The 26,828-nt window shown below is 44.0% G+C and overlaps 1 protein-coding gene across 5 annotated transcripts in view; it reads left to right on the top strand.

Annotated features, from left to right (window-relative positions):
- The window catches only part of TUBGCP2 (tubulin gamma complex component 2), a 36,440-nt gene that overhangs the window by 586 nt on the left and 9,026 nt on the right, over positions 1–26,828 (top strand). For 3 of the 5 annotated variants that reach the window (XM_080401574.1, XM_080401575.1, XM_080401571.1), the window contains exons 2-16: positions 981–1,151; positions 2,704–2,832; positions 3,145–3,321; positions 7,508–7,667; positions 9,104–9,311; positions 10,441–10,640; positions 12,305–12,494; positions 13,410–13,555; positions 14,196–14,376; positions 16,872–17,052; positions 17,710–17,882; positions 19,274–19,402; positions 21,179–21,299; positions 25,840–25,983; positions 26,539–26,667. In XM_080401574.1, the coding sequence (XP_080257700.1) occupies positions 1,002–1,151; positions 2,704–2,832; positions 3,145–3,321; positions 7,508–7,667; positions 9,104–9,311; positions 10,441–10,640; positions 12,305–12,494; positions 13,410–13,555; positions 14,196–14,376; positions 16,872–17,052; positions 17,710–17,882; positions 19,274–19,402; positions 21,179–21,299; positions 25,840–25,983; positions 26,539–26,667 (2,418 nt within the window). In that variant the 5' untranslated portion in view covers positions 981–1,001. The remainder of the gene's footprint in view (positions 1–980; positions 1,152–2,703; positions 2,833–3,144; positions 3,322–7,507; positions 7,668–9,103; positions 9,312–10,440; positions 10,641–12,304; positions 12,495–13,409; positions 13,556–14,195; positions 14,377–16,871; positions 17,053–17,709; positions 17,883–19,273; positions 19,403–21,178; positions 21,300–25,839; positions 25,984–26,538; positions 26,668–26,828) is intronic. The other 2 variants (XM_080401573.1, XM_080401572.1) reach the window with 1 other exon arrangement.

The raw sequence follows: 26,828 nt of genomic DNA on the forward strand, positions 1-26,828 counted from the left end.
GGCAAGGGTGGGTGGAGGCCAGGGCGTGTGAGGAGAGGCTGTGGGAGCTGGGCTTGCTCTGCCAGAGATGAGGGGGTGAAGGGGGACCCAACGGCATCTCCTTCTGCCCGAACGGGTCCCAGAGCTGCTGGGGCCAGACTTTGCTAGGACAGGCACAGCGAGAGCCGCAGAGGTGCTGGCACAAGCTGCAGCATGGGAAATCCCAGTTGGATATTGGGATAAGATATTTCCGCATGAGGATTGGGGCCCCAAGAAGTGGGGAAATCAGGATTTTTAAAGATATTTAAGCTTGAACTGGACAAGGCTGTGCACAGGCTGCTTTGATTTGATTTACTTTTGGATGGAGAGTTGGACTGAGGCAGCTGTTCCAGCCTAAATGATTCAATGATTTTGGCAAACTAGAAGTGTGTCTGTATGCTTGGTACTCTGCATCTGTACAGGGTGTCACAGTGAACTCTGTATTTGCATGAAGCCTCAGTCAGTCTCTTCTGTGGCCCTCATTTGAGTAACTTTGCAGAATTTGGTTCTTGTCTGTTAATAAAATGGGCAATAGAAGATAAAAGACCCCTAAACCTGGAAGAACTGCTTTTGAATAACTTCAGAAGCAGCAGCAGCAGCATGGGCCGGCTGCTGGAGCCAGCAATTTTGGCTGTCTGCAGTCTGTCAGTAGATGAACCAGCACTTCTTACGATGACTCAGTAACTTGTCCACCACCAGTGTGATTTTGAGATTGAAATGAGCTCTGCTGGCTCACCTACGTTAAGGTAGGGTTTGTACCAGTATAGTTAAATCAGGCATGATAATGAGTACCTCTGTTTTGCTGGCTTCCTCCCCTTACATGTATTACTTTCTTCCAGTCAAATATTTTAGCATACTCTGAAGGCTTATAATGCGGTCAGGAAGTGTTGTTTGTGTGGGTATATTTCAATTTGCAGCAGTAAAATAATAACTTAACACCTTTGTTTCTGTATCCTGTGGAGCTTGTAGCCTCAGGTGGGAGTATGAGCGAGTTCCGCATTCACCACGATGTCAATGAGCTGCTCAGCCTACTGCACGTTCATGGTGGTGAAGGAGCTGAAGTCTACATCGATCTTCTGCAGAAGAATCGAACGCCGTATGTTACCACAACCGTGTCTGCGCACAGCGCGAAGGTAAGTGTTGATGTACTGTACTTGCAGCTAAAATGTGTTTCAGACCTTATAGGGGGAGCTGGCAGGACTCCTGAGGCGGCATGCTTCCTTTGCAGTCATTGATAGAGGTTCCTTCAACTCTGAGAGTACAGTCCTCCCTGAGGAGTAGTTAAAGATAAATATACCTCGGTGTGATTTCTTTTGGCTAGCGATGTGAACTAACTTTTCCTTAGTCTACTTTACTGTGAGATAACTTTTGTGGGTGTGGAGCTGGACACGTGTTGGGAGAGGTAATGGCTGTCACAAGTTTTTCTGTGAAAATGGTGAAATCATGTTGGCATTGGTGAAAGGGGGAAATCTGATCTGGAATCTCAATTTTGGGTATGAAGTAGAAAGATTATTATCAGGAAAAAGGTAAAACCCTTGCATCTTGGAGACATTGGTAGAAGACTGTAAGAAGGATTGTTAGAACTGGGGTGGGGGGAAAGTTCAAAGAACGCTTATTTTGTGCCTGCAATGCTGGTTTCAAATTTTGATTAGAGGGGTTGTCCTCTGGAAGAATAAAACAAATGAAAAATAGTTACTGTGTAAAATGCAATTATATGAACAATACCTGACACTTTTTCTGACTATCATCCAAGTATTAGGGATTAAAGTTTGACACTCTCGTGACCAGACATACTTCTGTGGCCATAATACTGCTTTTCATTGTTGTTTTTAAAAGCAATCTGTCAGTCAAGCTGTAAGTGCTAGAAATTTGGTAACTGTCTGAAAGTTCAGATTTTTGTAGCCTGAACTGCATGTTTTCTCTGATTCCAGTCTTATGCAGTATTTACACTGACAGCTACAGTTCATAGTCTTGTAGAAAGATTTAAGTAGGAGGCACAGCTGGGGACGTGCAGTCCAACCCCTTGTTCGTGGCAGGGTTCACATCACAGCTACAGCAGACTGCTTAGCTGTGTTTTGAAAATCTCCGCGAGATTCCTCCATCTCTGGCTATGTCCCGGGGTCACTGCAGTCTCTGGCAAGGACTGTTTCCCTAGGGCCAGCTGGGATTTTCTGTTTAGCAGTTTGTGGCAGTGCCTGTGATGTTTTTGCTGTGCCCCTCAGAGCAGGATCTGTAACCCCTTTGGGCAATGGGCAGTACGTCCCACCATCTCAATGGCCCTGTGCTGGACTCAGCCCAGTATGTTAATGTCTTCCTTGCCAGTGGGGCCTCCAGAGTGGATCCAGTATCCAGACATGGCTTCATCAATGCCAAATCCCTTAATAAACCTGCTGATACAAAATTGCATTCCTTCAGACTGAGCACATGCAAAGCGAGCCCTGCTATAGATCTCGTGCTTACCTTCATCTTTTCTTTCCTGCAGTCCCTTTTCCATCACCTGAAGTGCCAGGGCCCTCACTCTCCTCCAGCGCAATGCTGGCCCATGCTGCAGCATTCAGTCCAAAACCCATTCCCTGAAGTCCTTTGTCAGCAGCCACAGCCTGCACCTTGTCTCCGTCCTTGCACAATGCTCTTCCTTTCTTGAGTGCTGTGATGGTAACTTAATATTGATACGGTGTTTTGCAGGTAAAAATAGCAGAGTTTTCTCGAACTCCTGAAGACTTTTTGAAGAAGTATGATGAGCTGAAGTCTAAAAATACAAGACATCTAGATTCTCTAGTTTATCTACTGTCAAAACTCACAGAAGACAAAGAGGTTTGTTTCTTCTTTAGAACTGGATGTGTTGAAAGTAGCAACAATGCAATGATTTTAAGTACAGCGTGCATTTTGATGATAATGTTCAGCAAAATGCATGGAAATCAACAGATAACCAGTTCTAGCATTTACTGAATTATTAAAGCACTACTGAGAATTACTCCTCTTGATATAAACCACTAAGACATGGAAAACTGGGACATAAAGACCTGTGCTCTCATTCAGTGCAACAGTCTTACAGTCACGTGTTTTTTGCTTTAGTGTGTCCTGACCAGTGTTCACACAATCTTTTTTTTGTATATGTATGTACAGACACTCCAGTATTTGCAACAAAATGCCAAAGAAAGGGCAGAACTTGCAGCAAATGCAGCAACCAGTGGCAGCACAAATTTTTCCATTCCTTCATCTACTTCCAAGATCTCTCTACAGGAGCTCGAGGAACTACGCAAGCAGCTGGGCAGTGTCACAGCCAACTCCAGTGTACAGCAGGTACTGTCTCTTCCTAAGCTTTGGGCACAAAATCTTTCTCTTTCTGCTCATGTCTTTAGCTGTGGTCTTTTATCATTTAGAGGAATTCTAAATGTTTCTTTCTGTGCAGATAATCTAAATTATCTCTCAAATTTTATTAGTTAGATCACATTACGTTTTTGTGCTGTTCTTAATAAAAGTGGCCTTTTTCTATTAAAGTCAGTTAAGGTAAATAAAGTTTAGGCCATGACAGTTCTAACTGGCAGGGGTTAATGTAGTGTCATTTTCCCATTTCAAATGACTGCTTTAAGCTGTGCTGACGTTTTCTTTTCTGCCCGTGGCAGTGCTTGCTCAGGAACTCAACAGCCATTGTGGCATGTCCTCATCCTTGCTAGGAGTTTTGCTCTCTCAGATGATATGGGTGTAATTCCCCATATAATCGTTCCCCAAGTGGACGCAGCTATTCCCTCCACTTAGCTATTTGAGCTCCTGAAATAAATGCTGCAAAGTGATAGCAAAGACAAAAAGAGGGAAAAAACCTGCTGTAGAAGTAAACTGTGTCATTGCACAGGCTTGGAAAACAGTTAAGCAAGTGTTTCGTTATCAGTAGGCTGAGAGGTAGAAAGTGCAGAAGGGCAATTATTAGTTATAATCCCAATTTTTATTTCCTGTAATCATTTGTAGAAATAACTGTGCTGTGATGAGTTGACCTTGGCTAGCTCTCTATAAATCCCCTTGCTCAACAGGACAGGGGGAGAAAAATAGGACGGAAAGCTTATGGGTCAAGATAAGGGCATTTTGGCTGCAGAAGGCACAGGAGGAACTGTGTATGGACAGTTATTTGGACAGAGGTGAGAGTGTGATAAGTGGGGAGAAGAACAAAAGATTCTCAGAGGTCTGTACTAAGTGAGCAACTGGACTATGTGCAAATGCTTCTATTTAAAATTTTTCAGCTTCCCTTTGTTCCAGAGGTTTGTTTCTGTTCTGCCTTCTGATGACTGGTCAATAAAATCCCACAGGGGACAAGCCTCCAGGCTCTGAATGTGACTATTTCTGAGGGTGCTGGCCTGCTTGTGGATGCTCAGAAATCACACTGTGTCAGTCTCTGTTGTGGCAGTCCTGTGCCCTCACTCAGTGGAGGTTTATCTGTCTTGTTAGCACATGGGGTCTATTTGTACTAGTGCGTGTCTGCTTCACTCAGCCCTCACTCTGCAGCACTGCGGGCCCTGTCTTGGTCTCTTGGCAGCAGCCAGTTGAAAAGATCTGTGCCTCCCTGCTGCTCCGTTTATACTTAAGACTTAAAAAGCTGAAACTCTTTAAAAAGGCCCTAATGTGCAGGTGTGTGGGGCCATTGAGTCAGTAGGGCTGTATCAACTCACATAGCTGAAAGCTCTGTGTCAAGAGTCTCTGCTGTAGCCACTTCCCAAGAAGACTGTCAAGTAGTCGTTGCAGTTGATTTATTTCTCCATCTCTCTTCTAAAGCCACGTTGTGCACTGGCACAAGCCTGGGGTGATCCTTCACACTGTATTAATGTACGTGAGGATCTCAGTAGAGCAGCTCTTATTTGTGGTCTTCGTGGCACCATCTTCATTCACTGGGCAGGGAGGGTAGCTATCAGTATTTCTACAGATTTGTTGTGGCACTGGTGGGAGGAGCCGCTGGGGTTGTCCATTCCAGCCTCCCTCTCGCAGCAGAACTGTCGCCCACACTAGATCAGGGCAGCTTTTGTTTTGTCCATCTGAGTCCTGCAAGAGGGAGTTATTCCACCTCCCTGATGACTGCCACTGACTGCTCCCCCTCTGCTCTGCGGTAAGAAGTATCTCTTCCTTACTGATCTCAATATCTCAAGAGGCAGCGTCTGTCTGTGGATGCCTGGACCTCCTGCTACTGCAGGGAGGAGCTTGGCTTCACCCATCATCTTGGTACTCGTCCTTCCTGTAGTTGCAGGCTGCTCTTAGACCTTCGGTTCACCAGATTCAGCAAAGCCCAGCTGCCCCCACCACTCCTTCTTGGTTGTGTGCTCGCTGCTGCCTGTCTTCCTCGACACCAGGGCTGTAGTGCAGGGAGCCACTTGGCACAGTTGCCATTCATTGAGCATGAAGATGAGCTTTTTCTCTACCTCGATGGGTGTGGGCACTGTTATTGCTTAAGATGTCAGAAGCAGGATCATCAGCATGATAGTGGCAAACTGTACCCCTATCCCCTGGGCTTTTAAATGCCAGGCTGACACCCAAGGGTCACACTTTCAGTTCTGGGAGTTTTATCCAGGCTGTCACTGAAGTCAGTAATGACAATGATCTAAGTTTTAAGTTGTGGTGAGAAGGTGATGCATGCCCCTGAGACATGTGTTTTGTCACCAGTGCCACAAGTGCTGTGCCATCTGCCCTGTGATTACTTGGCACTGTCAGAGAAATCACTGAGTTGTCTTTTAGCGACGGGAGTTGCTGCTTGAACCAGTTTTGGCCCAAGAATCATTGAGGTGGTAAAAATTAAGTGTTCCCTTTCAGGTAGCTGTGTCCTTTACAGCCAAAACTGTGTCAACTTTTTAAAACTCTGCCAGTTAACAGATTCACACTAGAGCTGGTTGAACTCCAACAAAAGCTCTCTGTCTCTTGCATCCCAGGGAATCACTGGTGAGGAAGAACCAGTCCCTTGATGAAGAAGGTTCTGCATTGTTTCAGGGTTCTAGCTGCTCCTTGTCATGATCACTATAAGGAATACTTTGAGTCCCTGCCTTTTTGTTAGGGATGAATGCCACAGCCGATAGGCTGTGAGCTCACTGGGACAGAGGTTCCAGCATGGTCCCTCACAGTGCCGTGAGCTCATCTCATTTCAGGGACTTCCTTCAGGCCCAGTGTGCTATTTGGCTTATTCTTGTATAGTATAGAAGTAGGGCATTTTACAACAGGTATTTTCCAGAGCCAGGAAGGAAAGGAGATGACTAGATGGATAAAGAATTGGCTGGATGGCTGCATCCAAAGAGTTACAGTCAGTGTCCAAATGGAAACCAGTAATGAGTGGTGTCCCACAAGGGTCTGTGTTGGGACCAATACTGTTGAGTATCTTCAACGGAGTAAGGAAGTTAAGGTCCTTCTAGCAGATCACACGTACACGGTATAAGTAGGAATGTAGTGTTGCTTTGGGGTGCCTCTCTGACCTGGGGATGTTGTACTGGCATTATGCCAGCAGCAAGGCTGCAGCAAACATGCTCGGAAAGGTGGTGCTTGGAGGAGTGGTACCAGAGCTGATGCTTGTTTGGAGGCTTTCAAGACCCAGTACTGGGCAGCTCCGAGAATGTGGCAAATGACCAGGGCCAACCACAGTGTGCATCAACTACCTCTCACATGTAAGAGTGCTGTTCTTTATGATACAAAGCTCACGGATACGTTTGCTTCCTTCCTAAATCCCCCTCTCTGAGACCTCCTGGGAGAGGAAAGTAAAATGACCCTTTGCTTATCCCATTTCACATACACATCTGTGGAGTTTAAGAAATGGCATTCATAAGCATGTCCCCTGTGTTTGTGTGCTTGAGGCTCTAAGTGTTGTTTAGGTTGTACATCTCACAAGCCTCTCCAGCTGATACTTCATCTTGCACTCCATTTATTTCAGTATCAGAGACCCAGAGCCAGGGGTAGAAAGTCTTTTGGTCTTTAAGAGCTTACTTCTTCACTGGCTCCTATTCAGAGTAAAAAAACTTCATAATTTTCCAGCTATCTGCAGGTGGATTATCTGGATTGTGTTTGGCATGCAGCTACTCAGTGAGCACTGTGCAGAAACCAAGTTTAGAGGTGTTTGTTAGCCTGTCTGAAAGTGCCCCTTGAATAAGATGTTACTGCTTCCGGAAGGAGTTTGCTGCCTTTCACATGGTGCACTTTGCACTAGTAAGCTGCCTGATGGTTGTGCATGTCCCCAATCTGCTCCCCTATGTCTGCCCTAGCACCTAGGCTGGTGGGGAGGGGTGCAGAAGGCATTGATGTACCCTCCAATAAAAAGGTGGCCAAAATATAAAGAAATCACCTCTGCAGCACTGAGACCAATAGACTAGATGATATTAAGAGACCAAATCCTGCACCGTGCTGTTGAAACATCAGCTATTTTGCTTCCTGTTCTCCCATTATCAGCTTACAGTCAATTTGTGCTTGAAATTCAAAATTTCTAGGACTTCAGAAGATGTCTTTGTTTTCCTTCTTTCTCTTTTTCCAACAGCCTGTTGAGCTTACGCGAAAAATCCTCCGAGATAAGCAGAACAAGAAGAATTCTGGTCAGCCCATTCCAGTATTTCCATCCTGGGTGTACGAGAGACCTGCACTTATTGGCGATTTCTTAATTGGCACCAGTTTAAGCACTGACACAACGGTACCTATAGGTATGTGATATGCAGGGAAAATTGCATTAGCTTTCATGTTTTGTACTTGTTCAGAAGAGCCATTCAGATTTCATCACACTCAGGATGAAAGCAAAACTTGGTTCCTTACACTCTGTAGGTGAAGAGCAGGGTTCAAAAAAACCCACAAACAAACCCAAAAGCCAAACTTACTTTGTTTACAGTGTTTCTCCTGTGCTGAATTCCAGCCCCACTGTTGATCCATGGGATCTAATCTGTTTTACGTTTCCCAGTCCTTTCTCTTGATCACAGCCTCCATAAAATCTTACTGTAGGAGTATGACATCTATATTCTCAACTGAAAAATCTGTAGTCATACCTGACAAGGGAATATCCATCAATCCACCCAGCTCAGTATTCTCTGCAGCAAGACTATAACAGCCTCCCTGATTTGCTGTCTGTCTCCTTGCCAGAGCAGCAGGGGACTAATCTCTCCCAGTTGTGTTCTAGCTTTAGGCTGAACTGTGTATAGTTTCTTATTCATAAATTAGATATAGGAACTTTTTTTGGAGAAAAAAGCTGAGTTAGGGACTCATGCTTCCACTCTCCAGAACTGTGGAGGCTTCTACAAGAAACCTGTAGCTTTTTCCTGATGTGGATTTGGGCTGTGTTTAAGGGGGACATGAAAACAGTAGGCTTATTCTTGGAGGCGCCCTTAAATAGCTTGTTCACCAGGACATTTCTTCCATGGCCTTTTGAGAAGTGCTGTGAGGGTATAGTTCCTAGCAAGCTCAGAACCATTTGTTCTGTCCCATACAATCCTACAAACGGAAAGGGACTGTTGCCTTGTTTCATGAGATAAACTTTGCTGTATTTAGTGTTGTAGCCACTCTGTTTCGTGATCTTCTGATGCACTCGATCATACTTTGGCTTGAGTCCTTTGTGCTTCTTTCAGCTGGTTTATAGTTGACTGCACCATTCAGAGACCCTACAGTTTGCAGTTCACCTGCAGCTTTTGCTGGGCTAGCATGTCTGTATTTGAACTGTTTTCTTGATACTTGAATCAGTGGAGTGGAGGTAGGGGGAGTTGTTGACACGATTGGAGCTTCTTGGGTCCAGCATAACTGAGCCCTTTTGAGTGGAAGGATCAGCAGCACAGGCTGTGGGTGATGTTCTCTTGGCCACAGATATCAGAAGTATAGCCCTGTCTACTTGGTTTGCTTTGGTATAAAGGAACAAAGGATTCTGTTTCTCTGGAAAGCAAGGCAGGTGATTTTGGAGTTGACCCTAACTGTTTTATAATTCAGTTTTAGTTCTCTGTATCTTGATTCAGCTTTTTCCTTTGTTCTCTTTGAATGGTAGTATGTCTTCCTTTCAAGTTGCAGGTACTAGACTGAAATAATAGGAATCTACTACAATCAGGTAGTACTGTGGCATGTTCTGATTGTGTTCTTTTTTTTGTCTTCTCTTTGAAAACAGGTACTTTGCCATTAGCCTCCCAAGAATCCGTGATTGTGGAAGACTTGCTGTACGTTCTGATTGGTGTGGATGGGAGGTACATCACAGCACAGCCTCTTGTAGGCAGGCAAAACCGAGCGTTTTCAGTCGATCCAAACTTGGACTTGTCCATCAAAGAGCTGGTGACCAGGATTCTTCCTGTAGCAGCAAGTTACTCTGCTGTCACAAGGTACCAAGATGACTTCTGTCAGAGGAGAATGTTCTCCTTTGAGCATCAGGTTGTAGACTAGAGAATCTGTCATTGTGCAGATGTTTGTTTCCAAGCTAAATTTAAACCTATGGTGATATATAAGAATGGCAATTTCTTTGAATTTGTTTTAGGTACATTTCTTTTTGCTGGGTTTCCTCTCTGTGCTTCCAGTTCACTTTTTCATTCACCTCACCTTCACTTTGTCCAAAATTGGTCTTGGTAAATTAAAGGAAAGTGTAAATAGGATATGTCTGACTTATTCTGGCTTGTTTCTTCCCACTTTGCTATGAATTTCTTCATGTTTCCTGCTTTTTGCTCTCCTCTGCACGTGCAGGGCTGAGATAACCTTTGTGTACTTCTGAGCAGAACCTACTGCTGCCTAGTTTCTCCTAGCTACCTTAAGTAATTGTTAAAAGGTCCTTAGTATGAAGTACACCTCACAAACAGCAGGGAGTTGGAACTAGGTGATCTTTAAGGTCCCTTCTAACCCAAATCATTCTGTGATTCTGTGTGTGTTATGTAGATGCCTGCATTTGATTCAAGTCCCTAAAAGATCAGCAAAGAGAAAGCAGCGTTTTTAGGATGTGATTCATCCAGTCTCTTACATGTCTCCTTCCAGATGGTATGACTTGTGTTCAGAAGCATCTGTCTCTCTCCACTAACATGTATGGAGCCATCTAAATCTGGTCAAATGAATCCCTGTTGTGGCACATGGTGTCAGAAGCTAGCAACAGTGCTTTCCCCATGTGTCTGGATGCACATTGCTTCCTTTTGAGATCTGTTCCTGTCCTTTAATCTGTTGCTTATGCAAAGACAATCACCTTGAAAATCCTGGCTCTCGCTTTTTACATAGTGGTTTTGCAAGTAATTCTAGTTTCCCTGCAATTGGAGAAGAGATGTCTTCCCCCAGCTTTCCATACATAGAAATGTGGTGATGGGAAATAGGCAGGGGGACACAGAGCAAATGCGGAACCTGAAACTCCAGCTGAAGACTGATGTGCTTTCTGACAGATGATCTACTCATGTGCTTGTACAGTGTCCCAGAGATAAAATTCCTGAAAATGGTAGAAGGTGTGTTGCCTGAGAGTTTCCATTTTGCTTTTTACAGGTTTATAGAGGAGAAGTCTTCCTTCGAGTATGGACAGGTAAATCATGCTCTGGCTGCTGCTATGCGGACTCTAATCAAGGAATACATGATACTAATTACCCAGCTAGAACATCTTCAGAGACAGGGACTTCTGTCACTGCAGAAACTCTGGTTTTATATCCAGCCCACAATGAGGACCCTGGAGATTCTTGCTTCACTTGGTAAATTTTAAAAATATAGTCATTACATTTTGACAGGTGCATGAAAACTTCTGAGAACTGTACAGAGTAGTAATACAGGCAGGATGTGTGTCATTTTGATTTAATGTTATATTAAAGACGAAAACCAAGGGGAATTGTACTTGTCAGAGCACTGTTCTTTTTTGAGAGTGGTGGACTGTAGCATTGAATCTACCCTTCAGAGCTGTCATGAGGCACGTCCATGCCTTTTACCCTCACAGTCCATGCCTTTCGCATCAGTTGTTTCCACCACTGCTGTCTCTACTCAGCTTCGTTCCAAATGCCTCTCCAACTGTGGATGTATATCCACAAACCAATTCAACCAGAAGGAACCCCTGGAAGTTTCTTGTGCAACCCGTTGCTTACAGCTATAGCAGGTTGCTCAGGGCCATGTCCAGGTGAGTCTGGACAATCCCCAGGAATGGAAATTCCCCACCGTTCTGGGCCCTTTCTCATGGCTTCACCACCCTTTTTTGTGAACATTTTTTTCTCATTTCCAGCTAGAATTGCCCTTCTTGTAACTTTTGGCCTTTTGGTATTGTCACTGTGCTCCTCAAAGAGGGATCTCATACCACCTCCTCTAGAGCTATCTGCTGGAAAGTGAAGGAATGATGTTCAGCAATTCCCAGCTTCATCTTCTCTTGGCTAACCCAGCTCTCTGAGACTCTCCTTGTATATACCCTGGGCACCAGCTCCCGACCATTTTATTAACCTCTGCTGAACTCTTCGTTTTGTCATTCATACTTGTGGAGCCCAAACTGAATGCAGTGTTTCAGGTGTGGCCTCACCAGCGCCGGGCAGAGGGGAATAATCACTGGCAGTGCAGCCCTGGGTGCAGTTGGCTTTCATTGCTGCAAGGACATGCTGCCAATCCACGATCAGCTGGTTGTCCACCAGGACTCCATGACTGTTCTCTGCCGTGCTGCTCCTCAGCTAGCCAGTCCCAGCCTGTGCTGTTGCATGTTGTTGTTGGTCACAGATGCAGTTGCCTCAGTAATTTTGGTTAAATTATTTGACATGAGAATACTTGTACATTTCTCTCTACTCGGCTCAGATAATTTATCTGGACATAAATATCTGTTCTGCTTACAATCTGGAGTTGGATGATCCCTCTTGGTATTCACATTACCTGAAATTTTCAGTTTTTCAGAGCACAGCAATTAGCCAAATATATTGAGGTTTGCTTTGATCCAAAACTCACAGCAGTACTGTATTTCTTTGTTGCTATATCCTTTTTGTGAAGGCAAAGTACAAATTTCACTATCAACCTGCCTAAATCCTGGTGTTTGAGCTGTATGCGTGGCTACCTCAGTGTTACAGTTGGGAACAGAAGGGCTTGTGAGATCGGAGGTTTCTCAAGCAAGTCGCTGAGGGGTGTGTTTCTTGCATTACCACCTGGAATTTGGTTATTGCTTTTTTAGATTGTTGATCATTTGGGTTTTCATTTCAGGACGTTTCAGGATGTAGGCTTTTGGTTGTGTGGTGGAATGGCCTTACATCTTCAGCAGGGCTCTACATCTGACAGAGAGATCTGTGACTTAGTGTTGTCAGCTAATCGACTGCTAACTTTGTTACATTTAGCAGCACAGCTTGTGCAATTAATCTGTGTCAGCTTTGTGTCTTATATCTGTATTTTTAAATTTTAGCTACTTCTGTGGATAAAGGTGAGTGTATGGGAGGATCAACCCTGAGCTTGCTCCATGACAAGACTTTCAATTACACGGGGGACAGCCAGGCCCAGGAGCTGTGCCTGTATTTAACCAAGGCAGCCAGCGTGCCTTATTTTGAAATTCTGGAAAAGTGGATATATCGAGGCATCATTAATGATCCATACAGGTAAAGAACAGTTAAGGAATGAAAATTAAATGCAAAAGTTAAGAAATACTGTTTGGGTCTTTGGCTTCTACTTTGTTAGTGCACCTATCCCTCTGTTCTCTAGAGTCTGTGTAACCTAGAAACCTGGACCTGGCAGCAGTTGAGGCAGTGTTGCAAGGAAGAGGAGATGCTGGAATGTGTTTAACTACATTTGTTATTTGATTCAGTGGTTACACAGTCAGACACACTCTCACTTGCTTTATTTTTCCAAATTCAAGGAAATCATGTGCAAAAGTCAATAGCACAACAGTTCAAATATGCAGTCCACTCAAATTCCAACTCTCCGTGCCTGTCCCCTTTAAAGTATTCTCTCACATCCTCTTCCTCTTCACAACAGGTGTGAGCCCTCTTCTCATGGGGCACGAGTGTAATTCAGTGAATCTATGTTAAATGTAATCCACTAATATGCTAATCTGATATGAGCTAACAACACTTTCTGAAGTTTCTTGGCTTTTGTAGAGTCATTTGAAGTGTTTTGCTGTGTTTAATATTTTATGCAGCGTTATGTTTCCCACTTTCTCAGAATCTTAAAGGGGGTGAAACTTGAGTTAAAATAGCTAAAATTAATGCCTTCCTGATGGTGAAGAAGGCAGACAAAGGCCAGCTTCCTCACCTCTACACTGACAACCAAGTAATGTTTAGACTTGGTTTGCGAACCCTATAAAATTCTGTTTCCGTCATAATTGATTGCAGATCAGCAGAAACACTCTGCATAATGCTCCCCTTAGTACAAATACAGACTGATTTCAGTTCTTGATTGGAATGTGTTTTCATGAGACCTTATCTCTGATAGATCGTATTACCAGTTTACAGGTCAAAAAAAGTAATCCTCATTGTACCACTTCCTGCTTCTAAAAATCTGCTTTAACTGTTCAGTGAGTTTATGGTGGAAGAACATGAGCTGCAGAAGGAGAAGATTCAGGAGGACTATAATGACAAGTATTGGGATCAAAGATATACTGTTGTTCAGCAACAAATTCCCTCGTTCTTGCAGAAAATGGCTGACAAAATACTAAGCACAGGTAAGTAGAGATATGCTTTTGATGTAAGAGGAATCTTGGGGCAAGCGTTACCATTCGCTGGGTAAAGATAAATGTCATTGTGCTTTGCCAATTTATGCGGTTGTACAACTGAACTTCTCAGAGGAATAGAAGAACACGATTTAAAAAGAACCCCAAATCCTATAAATAAAAGAACGCGTGGGAAGGAGTCCAGCAGCAAGGGGAGCTGTCTGTCTTACTGCTGTTTTATCGGTACAGTTTTCTAGCACCTAGCTAGATGGAGCTAGACAACTGAGGTTTGAACAGGCTGAGTTTTAATTTGGATGTTTAAATGAAGCATGCAACTTGATGGCTACCATTGTTCTCTTCCATAAGTACAGATCCTCCAGAAGCTACTTCTGAAGCGCAGCATCTGATCTTCAAAGCTTCTGGCTGTCTACAGAGATGTTTTGCCGCCACTGGGAAACAAAACCATTTCTATATCTCTCCTTAAATGTCACGCTAGATGCCTAGTTTAAAATCCTGTATTGTCTTTTGAATGGTGTCTGAATCCTTCCCAGCTTTCAGTAGAACTCAGTGTAAACGTTTCACAGCATATCTTGTTTCCCTGCTGGATGTACAGTAGGTATGATTATGTGTCGTTTTTTCTTTTTGCTTCTAGGTAAATATTTAAATGTTGTGCGAGAATGTGGACGTGATGTTACCTGCCCTGTGGCTAAAGAGGTCATTTATACTTTAAAAGAGCGAGCATATGTGGAACAAATAGAAAAAGCTTATAACTACGCTAGCAAAGTTCTTCTGGACTTCCTAATGGAGGAGAAGGAGCTGGTGGCTCACCTAAGGTTTGATTTATTCTACTAAATGCATGTTAGATAGGTTATACTGATAGTGAACATAAGTTTTTGAAGTCAGCTCTCTTTTCCTGGAATATTATTAATGTATTCTTTCTATTAGCAAGATTGACCTGAAAAAATAAGATTTGGGTTTTTTTCTGAAGAAAAAAAGTGTAAAATCATGGAAATACTGGATGGGAAGGATGTCTGTGGTTTTCTACTCTAACTTCCTTGGAAGGCTGTTGCCAAAAGTAGGTCAGGGCAGTCATTGCTTTGTCTAGCCTGGTCCTAAAATGCACCCTCATGTGTGGACATCTCCACCTCTCTCATGGCTTGTCTTACAGCTGCCTGTCACTCCCACCTGTGAAAGGAGTTAATAATATCTGGTATGATCAAGACAAGTTTGATGTTTATAAGAAATAAATTGATAATAAGCACCTCACCAAATATATGCCATGGTTATCATTCATGCAAACATAGGTAGCTGGAATAGAGTAAGTGTATTAGCCCCAAGTTGCAGTACAGGTTTTTCTCAACAATGTCCTTTTTTAAAGTTCATTTTAATAACACATGTTTTGATTCTCGTAACACATTCAGCTGGTGACAAATGCAAGTGCATTCTAGCATGCAAACTCCAGCTTCCTTGTGTGAATCAAGCTTTTAGTTTATTACTATCTTCAGAAAAGAATAAAAACAGGAATCTTAACTATCCAGGAAACAGGACAGCAACAAATAGGTAGGAAATTGCTGTTGATAGCTGGTTGTAAGATGATTTGTAATTGATCTGAGATGTGATACCAGAGGGTTTGCTTCAAACCAGTGACATTGTGAAAGAAAGTGGTCTGAGCTTCATGCAACAAACCTGCCAAGTGACTTGCAGAAGCAGCTGCCCATTAGGAGACATAAGGTGGAGCAATAATGGCAACTGAAGTGAATGGGGGTGGGATTGCTTTGGGCCTGCTCTTTACTAGGTCCAGAAAAGTTGTAACTGCAACAGAGGTGTCTGCTGCAGACCTGGGAACACTACAGCTGTGGATGAGAGAGGTTGTGGGAAGACCTGAAGATCCATGTTTCTCTCCTTTGAAATTGATACATGCCTTCCTGCCCTGTGAAAACCACCAGAGAACATGCCTTGTTTCGTGAAAGGTTGAGAGCTGTCTGAAGCCTGCCAGTTGTTAAGGAGATTCTTCCTAGCGTTGCTAATGATGTCATCCTTTCCAAGCCTTCTTTGCTTAATAGGGCTGTTCAAAAGACACAGGCTTCCAAAGTTCTGGTGGCACATGTCATCTGTTGGGTCCATCTATCAGTGTAGTTTCAGATTAAGGTGTTGCTCCGCCCTTCTAGCTGGGGTTGATGTCTATAACTTTCTCATCTTTGAAACAGACTCTCTGCTACATAATTCAGCACCTGTCCTGTGTATATGTAATCTGTTGGGGTGCAAGTGCAGGGGCAGCTGGCTGAGGAGGAAGCTACTGAGCTTCCAGCCCGTGTGCGCACTTTGTCACAGGTCCCCGGGGTTTCAAGATAACCATCTCTCCTCAGTTAAGTGGGAGTACTGACTATTTCCACCATCCCAGAAATGTTGGTTGGAAGGGACTAACAACCTTGGCAGATCTCTAGTTCAACTTCCTGCTTGAAGTGGCATTGTTGCCAGCTTTAGCTCAGGTTTTTATTTGGGTTTTTGCTCTGGGGTGTGTTAGCAGTAAGTATCTCACTCCCCTACTTGTTGTGTTCCCAGTTAACCTCTGATGCTGTCATGACTTCCTCGTGACTGGGGGAGTTTTCTTGGTTCAAAAGAGTAATGACAGTCAGGGAAACAGAGGGGCTGAGCACAATCCCAAATTGACAGTGATCAGGAGCCTGCAACCACAGACTGGTCATATTTTTGCTCTGACAGCTGCAGTTATCATGTGTGATCTTTAGCCAGGCATTAAGTTAATCCTCATACTCTTCTCTGAGCTGTTTCCAAGCTGCTGGCCCACTGCAATTAGCTCTCCCTGGTGCCAATTAAAGTTTTATGTATCCTACTGAGCAGAAATCAATGCAAGTACCTGGAGTACTTTAAAAATCAGCACAGATACTTGTTCATTCAAAGGACTCCAAGATTCTGCTCTGAATTGGCAACTGTCTCTTGGATGGATCTGCACGCTGTGGAGGTTGGGGTGTTGTACAGGCTAGCAGTATGAGCCTTTGCCCAGCAATGTAGTCCATGCGTGTTGGATTTTTTTTCCTAAGCTGCATTTTTCAAGGTAACAAGAACAGCAGCAGCCCTGATCTGACAGCACAAAAGCATCCTGACTGAGGTGGTAGGGAGCAGGGGAGATGCATAAAAGACTAGTCTCCAGATTGGGTATTTATGGCTGTGTGTTCTCTGTGAAGAGAAACATTTTGTGATCACACACAGTAGGCTGGCTGAATTGATTGCTTTTGTTCTTTCAGGTTTAATATGGATTAATTTGGGCTTTAAAAATCTTAATCAATTGTCCCTTCATTTTCATGAGCAGATCTATAAAACACTATTTCCTGATGGATCAAGGGGACTTTTTTGTTCACTTCATGGATCTCACAGAAGAGGAACTTAAGAAACCTGTGGATGACATCATAACTACAAGACTAGAGGCTCTGCTTGAATTAGCTCTGCGAATGAGCACAGCCAACACAGATCCTTTCAAGGACGATTTAAAGGTAAGAATGTGTGTAAGCAGAACATAATTGAATTTGAGCAGAAGGCCTGCCATGATTTGGGAAGACTGTGCCTGTAAGAACCTGCTGAATGTACAGTGAAGGAGAAGAGAATTGATGGCTGTCCTTCTGTAGATCTTCTCTGGGTTAAATCCTCTTTCATCCAGATTAGCAACTGGAAGTACCCACCCTGGACAAAGAGCTGCATTTTCTTGCTGGCGTCTGAACACAGAGAATGTGCTTTTGGGTGGCCTGAGGATGAAGTGGAAGCAGCAGTGTGCCCTCATACTTATTCTCAGCTTGGTTGCTCACTTCAGAGTACAAGAAAATACTTGATTAGAAGTCCTGCCTATTATTGATTGTGTATTTTACAAATGTGAAGCAGCACAGAGGCTGTGCCTGGGGAGCATGAGATCTGAATAGGTCTTACAGAGGGTGAGGGCAAGGGAGAATGATCAGCAGTGTAGTATGTTGTATGCTGCAGTGACGCTGCTCTGGTGTCTGCTGCCCCGTTCCAGATCATACTGTTCACTGTTGTTTCCTAGGTTGGTCTGATGACTTGTGAACAACTGATAGTTTGCACTTCTGCCACGTATCTGTTGCTACACAGTAGTTGTGAGTATCCTGTGGCTTCATTTTTTTCCTGCTCTTCCTTTATAGATTGACTTGATGCCCCATGACCTCATTACGCAGCTTTTGAGAGTATTGGCCATAGAAACGAAACAGGAAAAGGCCATTATCAGCGCAGATCCCACAGAGCTTACTCTCAGTGGTCTGGAAGCATTTTCCTTTGACTACATTGTTAAGTGGCCTCTGTCCCTTATTATAAACAGGTAAGGTATCAATCCACTGAAGGAAAAAAAAAGGTAGAAGCTTTTGCACTGGGTTGAAGCATGTTTCCACACAGCAAGATACTGGAAAACCTGTATCTTTCATTATATGTTGCTGACTAGTAAGGAACACTTCGGGGTTGTTGAGCTGTGCGTGTTCCACTTGTAGACTATGGAATATGGATTGTCTCTTCAGTAGAACCCCACTAGACTGTCTAAGGCACGCTTGGCAAGTCAAACTTTCATTTCAAATGGTGGGAAGACATAGATCAAAGGATGCTTTCTCAGCCTGGTCTGTGGCTTTACTTGTGACTGCTCACCCAGTATTCATTTGTCCGTGGTTTTCTGAAGTGTCTCCCCTGTGAATATGAACCCTCACCGAGAGGGTTGCCATGTAAGAATCAAACACTTCTCAAACATGGAGAGCAGAAAAAAAGGCACTTTTTGGTGTCCCTGGTTGCAAACTAGAAGGATACGGGCTGTTGCTAGAATTGCTATAGCAAGCTATTTTGCATTTAATTGACTTACGAGGAACTGAGTGGTTCATTTTTTCTGCAGGGATTTGCCTCCTGTTTCCCTGGAGAAAGTCTGGCAGACCTGCTGCTGTTAAGTCAGGGCAAATAGGACAAGCAGTGTTACATGAACATGTTGAAAGATGTTAAATTGTTAAATGCTGACAATTAGTTTGTCCCTTAATTTCCTCTTTAAAAAATCAGTTGACACAGTGGGACTTGTCTAATGACATGATGTTTTTGAAATTATGTCTCTTTCTTTCAAATTGAGCGTATTAGCTCCAATGGTAGCTATGGAAGTAAAAATACTATTTGGTAAGGTTTCACGAACTGTATCGACTGGAGCTCTGTAGACACCTACGCTGAAGTGTCTGAATGCAGACCTGATTCCAGTCCCTGAAGCTATAAATAAGCATCCCCATCTGCTTCTGACAGTGCATCACTGGCAGGGTAATGCTGCCTATATCTTGGTTACAGCTCGCTCTTATCTTTTTGGAGGATCCTAGTGAATTGTTTTGGTGATCATAGCAGTTTTAGTGCAGTGGTTACATGACCACAGGCTTTCAGCCTTCTATCCCAGCACCTGCGTGAGTGACCTGTCTGCGGATAGCTCAAGGGAATTGAAGAAGGACGCTTCTGCTGGCAGGAAGTACGGAGGAGGAACTCCTTGGAGAGAAATTCTTTGGGATGGCTACAAGTGTGATTTTTTTTTTTTTTTTTTTCCTTTGGTTCAAATTGTTTCAGTGCAGATCTGTGTGCGTCTGAAGGCGTAAAGAACATATTGTGTAAAGTCTCTTTGCCTTTGGGCAGCCTCAGCCTTCACAGCTTAGTCTGTCAATCAGAACAGGGTTTAATCTGGATGGATTTCTCCTTTTTTTCCAGGAAAGCACTGACAAGATACCAGATGCTTTTCAGACACATGTTCTATTGCAAACATGTGGAAAGACAGTTGTGCAACGTTTGGATCAGCAGTAAGACAGCCAAGCAATTCTCCCTGCATTCAGCTAAGTGGTATGGTCTTTTTTTCTGCTGGATCACATGTGAAGTGTTGGGTTTCCTTCTTGCTAGTTAGATATGTTGTGACATGGATCAGATCATTTTGATTTGAGAAAGATCCTTACAAATTTCTTACAGGCTGAGAGAGGTTGAAATCTAACATTTTGTGTTTCGATAGGAAGTGTCTGCTCAATAATCTCCATACTGCTTGGCTCATTTCTCCTTGTTGGTGTGAAGTTTTGGCCACCTGGGCACACTGCTGGTTCAGATGTTCAGCCAGCCATCAGCCAGCACCCCCAGGTCCTTTCTGCCAGGCAGCTTCCCAGCCGCTCTGCCCCAAGCCTGTAGTGTTGCGAGGGGTTGTTGTGACCCAAGTGCAAGACCTTTGTTGAACCTTATACAGTTGGCCTTGGCCCATCGGTCCAGCCCAGCCCTCTGCAGAGCCTTCCTGCCCTCAAGCAGACCAACACTCCTGCCTGACTTGGTGTCATCTGCAAACTTACCGAGGGTGTACTCAATCCCCTTGTCCAGACTGTCAGTAAAGATATTAAACAGAACTGGCCCAGTACTGAGCCCTGGGGAACACCGCTTGTGACCGGCCGCCGGCTGGATGTAACTCCATTTACTACCACTCTTTGGGTTCAGCCATCCAGCCAGCTTTTTACCCAGTGCAGAGCACACCCGTCCATGCCATGGGCAGCCATTTTCTCCAGGAGAATGCTGTGGGAAACACCATTCTTTTCTGGCCAGACCACTAGGAAGGACTCGCAACCTTCACACAGCTTGGCTAATGTTTGAGGTTTTGATGTGATAAAGATCGAACAAGGTAAAATCGGTGGGCTGCTTTCCCAGAAAACCATTCCATCCTTTCCATCTGTGAGGGTAGATTTGATCTTTGGATCTCCACTCCAGGTGCTGGAGGCACCTGTTTGGAGTGTGAGCCAGACCCCAGCATTGCAAGGTGGTACCTTCTGCCTTGCCAGTGGCACTTTCTTGTCACAAGGTGATCTTGACTGCCTCAGCACTAACCTCAGCAACATGACTGTAGTTCTGGCTCTCCTGTATTTGTAGAGATATTAGCAGCAAAGACCTGTGAGGGTCTCTAGTCCAACCTCCAGCTCACAGGATGACTGTGATTGGTGGGAGATAGGGCAGCCATGGTTGAAAACTCCTAGGGTAGGTATCCCCTACCTCTCTGGCGACCTGTCCCGGTTTGCTGAAGTCAGTTCTTGGTTTGCCACCACAGAGCCTGCCTAAATTAACACTGAAAGGAACCTCTCTGTAGTCCCACCATTCTATTTTTAGGTGCAGGTGCATTAAATACCCTAGGTAGCAGGTGATCTGATTAAGTATTTGGATCCCTTCAACATATTGATGCAAGGCATAGAATATTTTTAAGCCTTCATTTAACAAGTAAGGTTGGAAAGAAATATGAACCATTTGTCATGTTGAATTTTGCCCTGCTAACGTGTGCATGCCTCACTATATTTACAATAGTAAAATTGCTTTAATATTTAATACTAAATTTTCAGTTTAATATAAGCAAATATTCAAAGCAGTTGTCCATTCTACAACAGGTTCAAAACTTGACTGTAGTAATTGAGGGAAAGCCATCTGAATATGTGGAAAATGAGCAGAGATGGTTTGCATTAACTTTATAATCTCCCTCATACTGCAGCAGTGAATTTGCTAGGGCAGAAATATTTAGCTCTGCTTGACTGTGCAAGCCTGGTGATAGTTCTCCGTGGCATTTGCTAGCTCTAAGTTGTGTGGGTGTGCTTTCTCCTCTAGGTTTGCTGGTGCTTTCACACTGCGGCAGCGGATGCTGAATTTTGTACAGAATATCCAGTATTACATGATGTTTGAAGTGATGGAGCCAACGTGGCACATTCTTGAGAAGAACCTGAAGTTGGTGAGTGTGTTCGCATGAGAGAAGTTGGAATGGAAGTCTTGTTAACAAATTTAATATAGGGAAAAAATGCCTAATTTCAGTTACTGCAGGTATCTATTTTCTTGGAGGCACTTAAGTATCTGGGAACTGTTGTTGTAATCACACTGCAGGGAGTGCTGCTGTTCCACATCACCTTTCTGCTTTATTAGCCCTATATCCCCTTCCTCTGTTGCGTCCTCCTATGCCCAGCTCATACTGTGCACTCTGCTACATAAAGGTGGTGTTCTGCTGAACATTGCTGTACATAGAAGAAAACTATGGGAAGGGAAGAAAGATGCAGGGTGCAAAGGTCGTAAACTGGTCCAGACATCTTCAGTTGATTCCTTGGCTGACTTACAGTGCCCTTAAAAGTGAAGTCTGTACTTTCTCTTCCATGAAGCTGCCAAGGACTGGCATGTTAGGACTATGTGTTATAAAACAGGGCCTTCCTTATTCAGGTGGATACATATGCATTCTCACTGCAGGTAGGTAAGTCTGGAGAACTTTTCCACTCCAGCGGTGTCTGGGAGAGGCTAAGCTCACTTCCCACTGGTTTATATGCCTGACCAAGTGGGTATCTGGACAAAGTATGCCTGGCATCGTTTTGATTCCTTTCACAAAAATGTAGTGTTCTGAGCTGTGGGATTTTCCAGGTGTGTTACAGAGTGTTTCTGGTTCACTAATCCAAGCCAGTGAGTTCTACAGAAGTTAACTGTTCGCCCTAGGAAAAACTGCAAGAACCAGTTTTTATCTCCTGATGAGCGTATGAGATGTCTTTATTGTTTCGGAGAGAAACACATTCTCAGGTGATGTCCCACCTGCCTGTTTTAAACCAAGAATGAGAAGTCATTGGGACTTTACCTTTCAGAACAGGCTGGTCAAGAAGCCTGTAAAGGTCTTCTCATATCTGGTTTCATTCATGTCAGATTTGTTGGTTCCATCCTCAGCAACAGAGGAGAAGATCTGTCACCAACAGATCAAGGGCTATTCTCAGTTTGTCTAGAGCAAACTCTTCTCTCGCTTCCTTTTTTACTTGAGTGTGGTAAAAATCTAGACTTTGGGGCATACAGAGTTACTGTGGGAGTTCATTAGACAAGTGCAGGATGATGCTCGAGCATTGGAGGGTCTAGTGAAAGCCACAGCAATGCTGCAAATACACATTGTCTTCCTTGCCATCAGCCTGGGCCCAACCCATAGCTTCTTTGTTCTTCAGCAATGTGTGCTGGAGCCAGGGCAGGGCACTGGTTGCCTTACCTCTCAGCACCAGTGGACACACCTGGCTTTTACTGGTTTCTGGCATACCAACAAGTCTTTATAGGAAGAAAAAGAGATCAGAGATGGTATCTTAGGTTACTTCTGTACTGCTGCCTAAAACAAGGGCAGAGACATAGGCTGTCTGCTCCACATTACATAGCCAATGTCACCGCTGGGTCCCATGTGGTCCTGACATACAATCGTTTTTGTTCTTGCAGTTTCAAGTGTCGCAGCAGTCTGGGGAGGGCTGTGTTGTAGCTGTTTTCATAGCATGAAGCTGCAGGGATGCATTGCGTGGGCTGGGGTATGTCATGAAACCCTGTGGAAGTGCTCGAGGGTACAAAGCTTGGTGGAGTAGTATTGGAGGGCTTTGCCAAAGAAGGGAGTCTGACCTGCTGCCATCTCCTCCATGCCAGGAGACAACTTGAGAAGGCCCTTAGGAAGTGCTTTCCCTGAGCTTTGTATGATGGTTGTCTTGGCATATGGCACTCAGCACAGGCAAGGGCTGTGCCAGTGAACTTGTGTTTGATTGGAGCAGATGATCGGTGATCCATTCCTCAAGCTTGCTTATTTTGCAGCATAACCTTTGCAATGTCTGTAATAATTTTCCTTATACGAAAGGATACTGCATTCTTCATGGTCCTTCTCAGCTTCCTTACCGGCTGTGGTGCTGCTGTGTTGGGCCTGGTGTTAGGGTGCCCAGCTACTGTGAGGAAATAGGAGGCAGTTGTACATCACCTTATTATTGTTCCCTCTCATAGTCATCCTGTGATCACATGCTTCTGAGTTGGAAATCTTTTTCCTCTTACACCATGAAAAACGTTTATCTGATGTACCAAACAGCCCAACACTCCTTCTGCAATCTGCATTAAGCCACAGCATTAAGCTCTCTTGGCAGCTCTCTGATGAGTCTTGTGAATCTTCAGCATCAAATGACCCTGTCTTAGTTTCTGCTGTATACTGGGGTGTTGTTCTGGGGACAGCTAACCAGTATTTTTTGGTGCCCTGTCATCCTTTTTCATGGAGAATTCACAGGAGGTATCAGGTCTAGGAATGTGAGCATCTCTTGCAAGCATTCTTGGCAATCAGGTCTAAGAATGTGAGCATTCTTGGCAAGAACTTCTGAACAAAAAGAGGTTATATGTTAAGCCCCTGAATGATCTGAGAGAAGATACTTGGTTCTTAATTTTGTTGTAAGTTTAGGTTTACAAAATATAATGCTCAGTTTATTTGCATTGAGGCACTTGAACAAGTTATTCTGTCTCAAGTTCTTTCATACTGATTTCTAGTAGCACTTCCTTTCAGCCTCTTCTGATTCCAGATGTCCTAGAAGGGACTGTTAAAGGCAGTAGACATGTGGTCTGTAGTGATGGCATCCCTTGTTCAGAAAAGACAATCTCCTGACTCTAGGCTTTTGCAAAGACTGTCTGAAGATCCGTCTCTACTTTGGCTCTCAACCACTGAGTTTCTGTGCTTCTTCAGAGATAAAGTGCTATTGAAGCATTTTTATTTCAGTTCCAAAAAGGAATTTGCAAGTTTATACTGTTTCTCAGAGAGCCCACTCCCAAAAAACATCTATAGACCAAACCTTTTTGACAGTCCAGGTGGGCAGAATTTTTCCCTTGCTATGGAACACCTGTGAGCCCCTTCAGCCTGCCAGAAATGTTGAGACAGTAGGTATAAAGTGACTTTGCTGACACCGGGGAAAGGTGTTTCCATGGCTGTATGGCAAGAAGGAGATCTGTCCATGCCTTCACCACACACTTCTTAATTTCTGAAACCTTGAGGGCTGCTGCAGTGTTTTGTAGAGCATTTCTACCACACCTCTGTACATAAAGGACTTCTCCAAGTAATAGTGCAGTAGTAATGACTCAAAGATGCCTGTGATGTGAATGTGTACACAAGTCATCACTTGAAGATTTTTTTTACAAGTTAGCAAAGTCTTTGAGACGTAATCTAAATGCATGTTTGCCTCCCATCCTCACCAGTGTCCTTCCAGGCTTTTAAATCTCTGGGAGGTGGAGCATGACCTCTGCCAGTGCCTGGGCAGGAAAAGTGATACGGGCACCTGTGAGTCAACATCTCAGCACTGCCAGCTAAAGAAGCTGTTTCAGCAACCACTTTGTTACACAGTCCTTTAAAAGAGCTGCTCGCTAGGGAGACGTATCCCCAGCTACTGGGTAAAAATCTTCCTTGACTGAAATAAAAGCATCATGTATTTCCAAACAGAGAATGCAGAACTGGCTTTTTAGCCTCCATAGCCTGTAGACTGGGGTAGTTTTTCCCCTTAGTTTGCATCTTAGGAGGGAAAGGGATGATCCTCACTGGTCTCATGTCATGCCTTATGCAGTTTTTTATTTGTCAGACCTTTCGTGCATTTCCACTTGAAGTTAAGGTGCTTTCTTCCTAAAGATATAAGTAGTATCTTCTTCTTCACAATGTCATTGTCTTCATCAACACAGCTAGCATCTTTGTTGCATTAGAGAGTAGCATTTATCTGTATTATGTACTAGTTGTTTAAAAGGTTATGGATTTGGGGGTTTTCTGGGCATTTATCCTGATGGAGCAGTGTGGATACCTTGGAAATTTTAGTCCTATGATTCTTTCCTAACCTTGAATTTTCTCAGCTTCAGCACATCACATAATTGTACAGAATGAGAGACAGGGTTTAATCTATCATTTAAAATTTCAGACTGAAACAGCCCATTGAAGTAGCAGAGCTGGACAAAAATCTTACAGAATCCTTGCAACACTGCGTGTCCCAGTTCCTTATTGTGCTTCTAAACATGTTTCTGAATAGTGTGTGCATTTTTAGCCTTGTAAACTTACTAATGCTTAAGGTTCTTTGATTTGTTTCTCTTTTCCACTTACTGTAGCTGACTTTACTGAGATTGTGAAGGTGGGAATGGGCATGACAAGCAGATTTAAAAGCAAAGGAAGTGCATGTTCATAAAGCAGATAACTCCATCCTGAGCCTCCTTTCCAGTGGAGCATTTGGGTGATTAAAGAAATCATAATTTGGTTGAAAAGGTGATGTGACAAATTAAGGATAAAAAGCCTGTGAAGGGCTGTTAAATGCAGTAGGGCAAATACAGTCTCCATCTCAAGATGTTTCTCAAAGCTGAAAAGTACATGAGAATTATCTCAACATGCCCCAGAGCATGTCTGAGAGGTCACTGTCAGAAGCAGGATGTCAGGTTAGAGTTTTGGTCTGGTGCAGCAACAGTGGTCCTGGTTTGGTTTTCATTATTGTACTGTCCTGTCCCAGGCATCTAATATTGATGATGTCCTGAGCCACCACACAAGCTTCCTGGATAACTGCTTGAAGGACTGCATGCTAACTAACCCGGAGCTGCTGAAGATCTTCTCCAAGCTGATGTCTGTCTGTGTCATGTTCACAAACTGCATGCAGGTATGTACAGCTTCCCCATATTGACCATGCCACTGCCAGCTGCTTTGGGTGCCAGCCAACTATGACAGTCCCTTTTTTCCATTCAGCTCCTCTTGTCCTCGATGCATGTAGAAAAGCCTCTATTCCTTCTGCCAGCAGTCTACAAAGCTTGACTGCTCAGACCCTCATCCTTTTTCCCAAAAGGTTTCTGTGGCTTCTCCCTCCACAACATTCTCTATGCTCTTCTTTTTCAGCATTGGAATCAGGTTCATATGAACTGAATTACCTCTCTTCAGCCAGTCCTGCAGCAGAATTTGAGGTGTAAGTTGTAGGGCTCTGTAGTTTTTAGAATGCTCTTGAGGGTCAAGCAAGGACTGGTGATTGGACCCATGGAGACAGTTCTCCGCGGGCACAATCTAGCCAGCATTTCAGGGAGCCCATAGCTTTAAAAAACCCACACCTTCCTTTGGGTTTAGTTAGCTGGCTGCAGGGCTAGCAGAACTGAGTCAGCCTCATGCTTTGTCACAGTTGAAAAAATGGGATCTAACCATTTTCTCAATGCTCTGCCCTTCCAAGAGGTTCACCCAGAGCATGAAGCTGGATAGTGAGATGGACCGGCTCACCTTAGAGCATGGCACAATGCTGGGCCCGCCAACAGAGGAGGAGCGTGCTCAAGAGATTGCAAAGAAGAAGCTGACTAACAAGGTGGGACATGGGGTGAATAGATGGGCCCTTTCCTCTGTGAATGCTGCCTGGGTCACAGTCTGCTCAGGGTGGATGTCCTACCTCTTGCAGGTAGACCTTCCTAGTTCCTACAGCACCTCTGGCCCCAAAAGCAGAACCTTTGCCCTCAAAACTGCCCACAA

Source organism: Falco punctatus (assembly GCF_963210335.1).
Source record: "Falco punctatus genome assembly, chromosome: 9".
Classification (NCBI taxonomy): Eukaryota; Metazoa; Chordata; class Aves; order Falconiformes; family Falconidae; genus Falco; species Falco punctatus.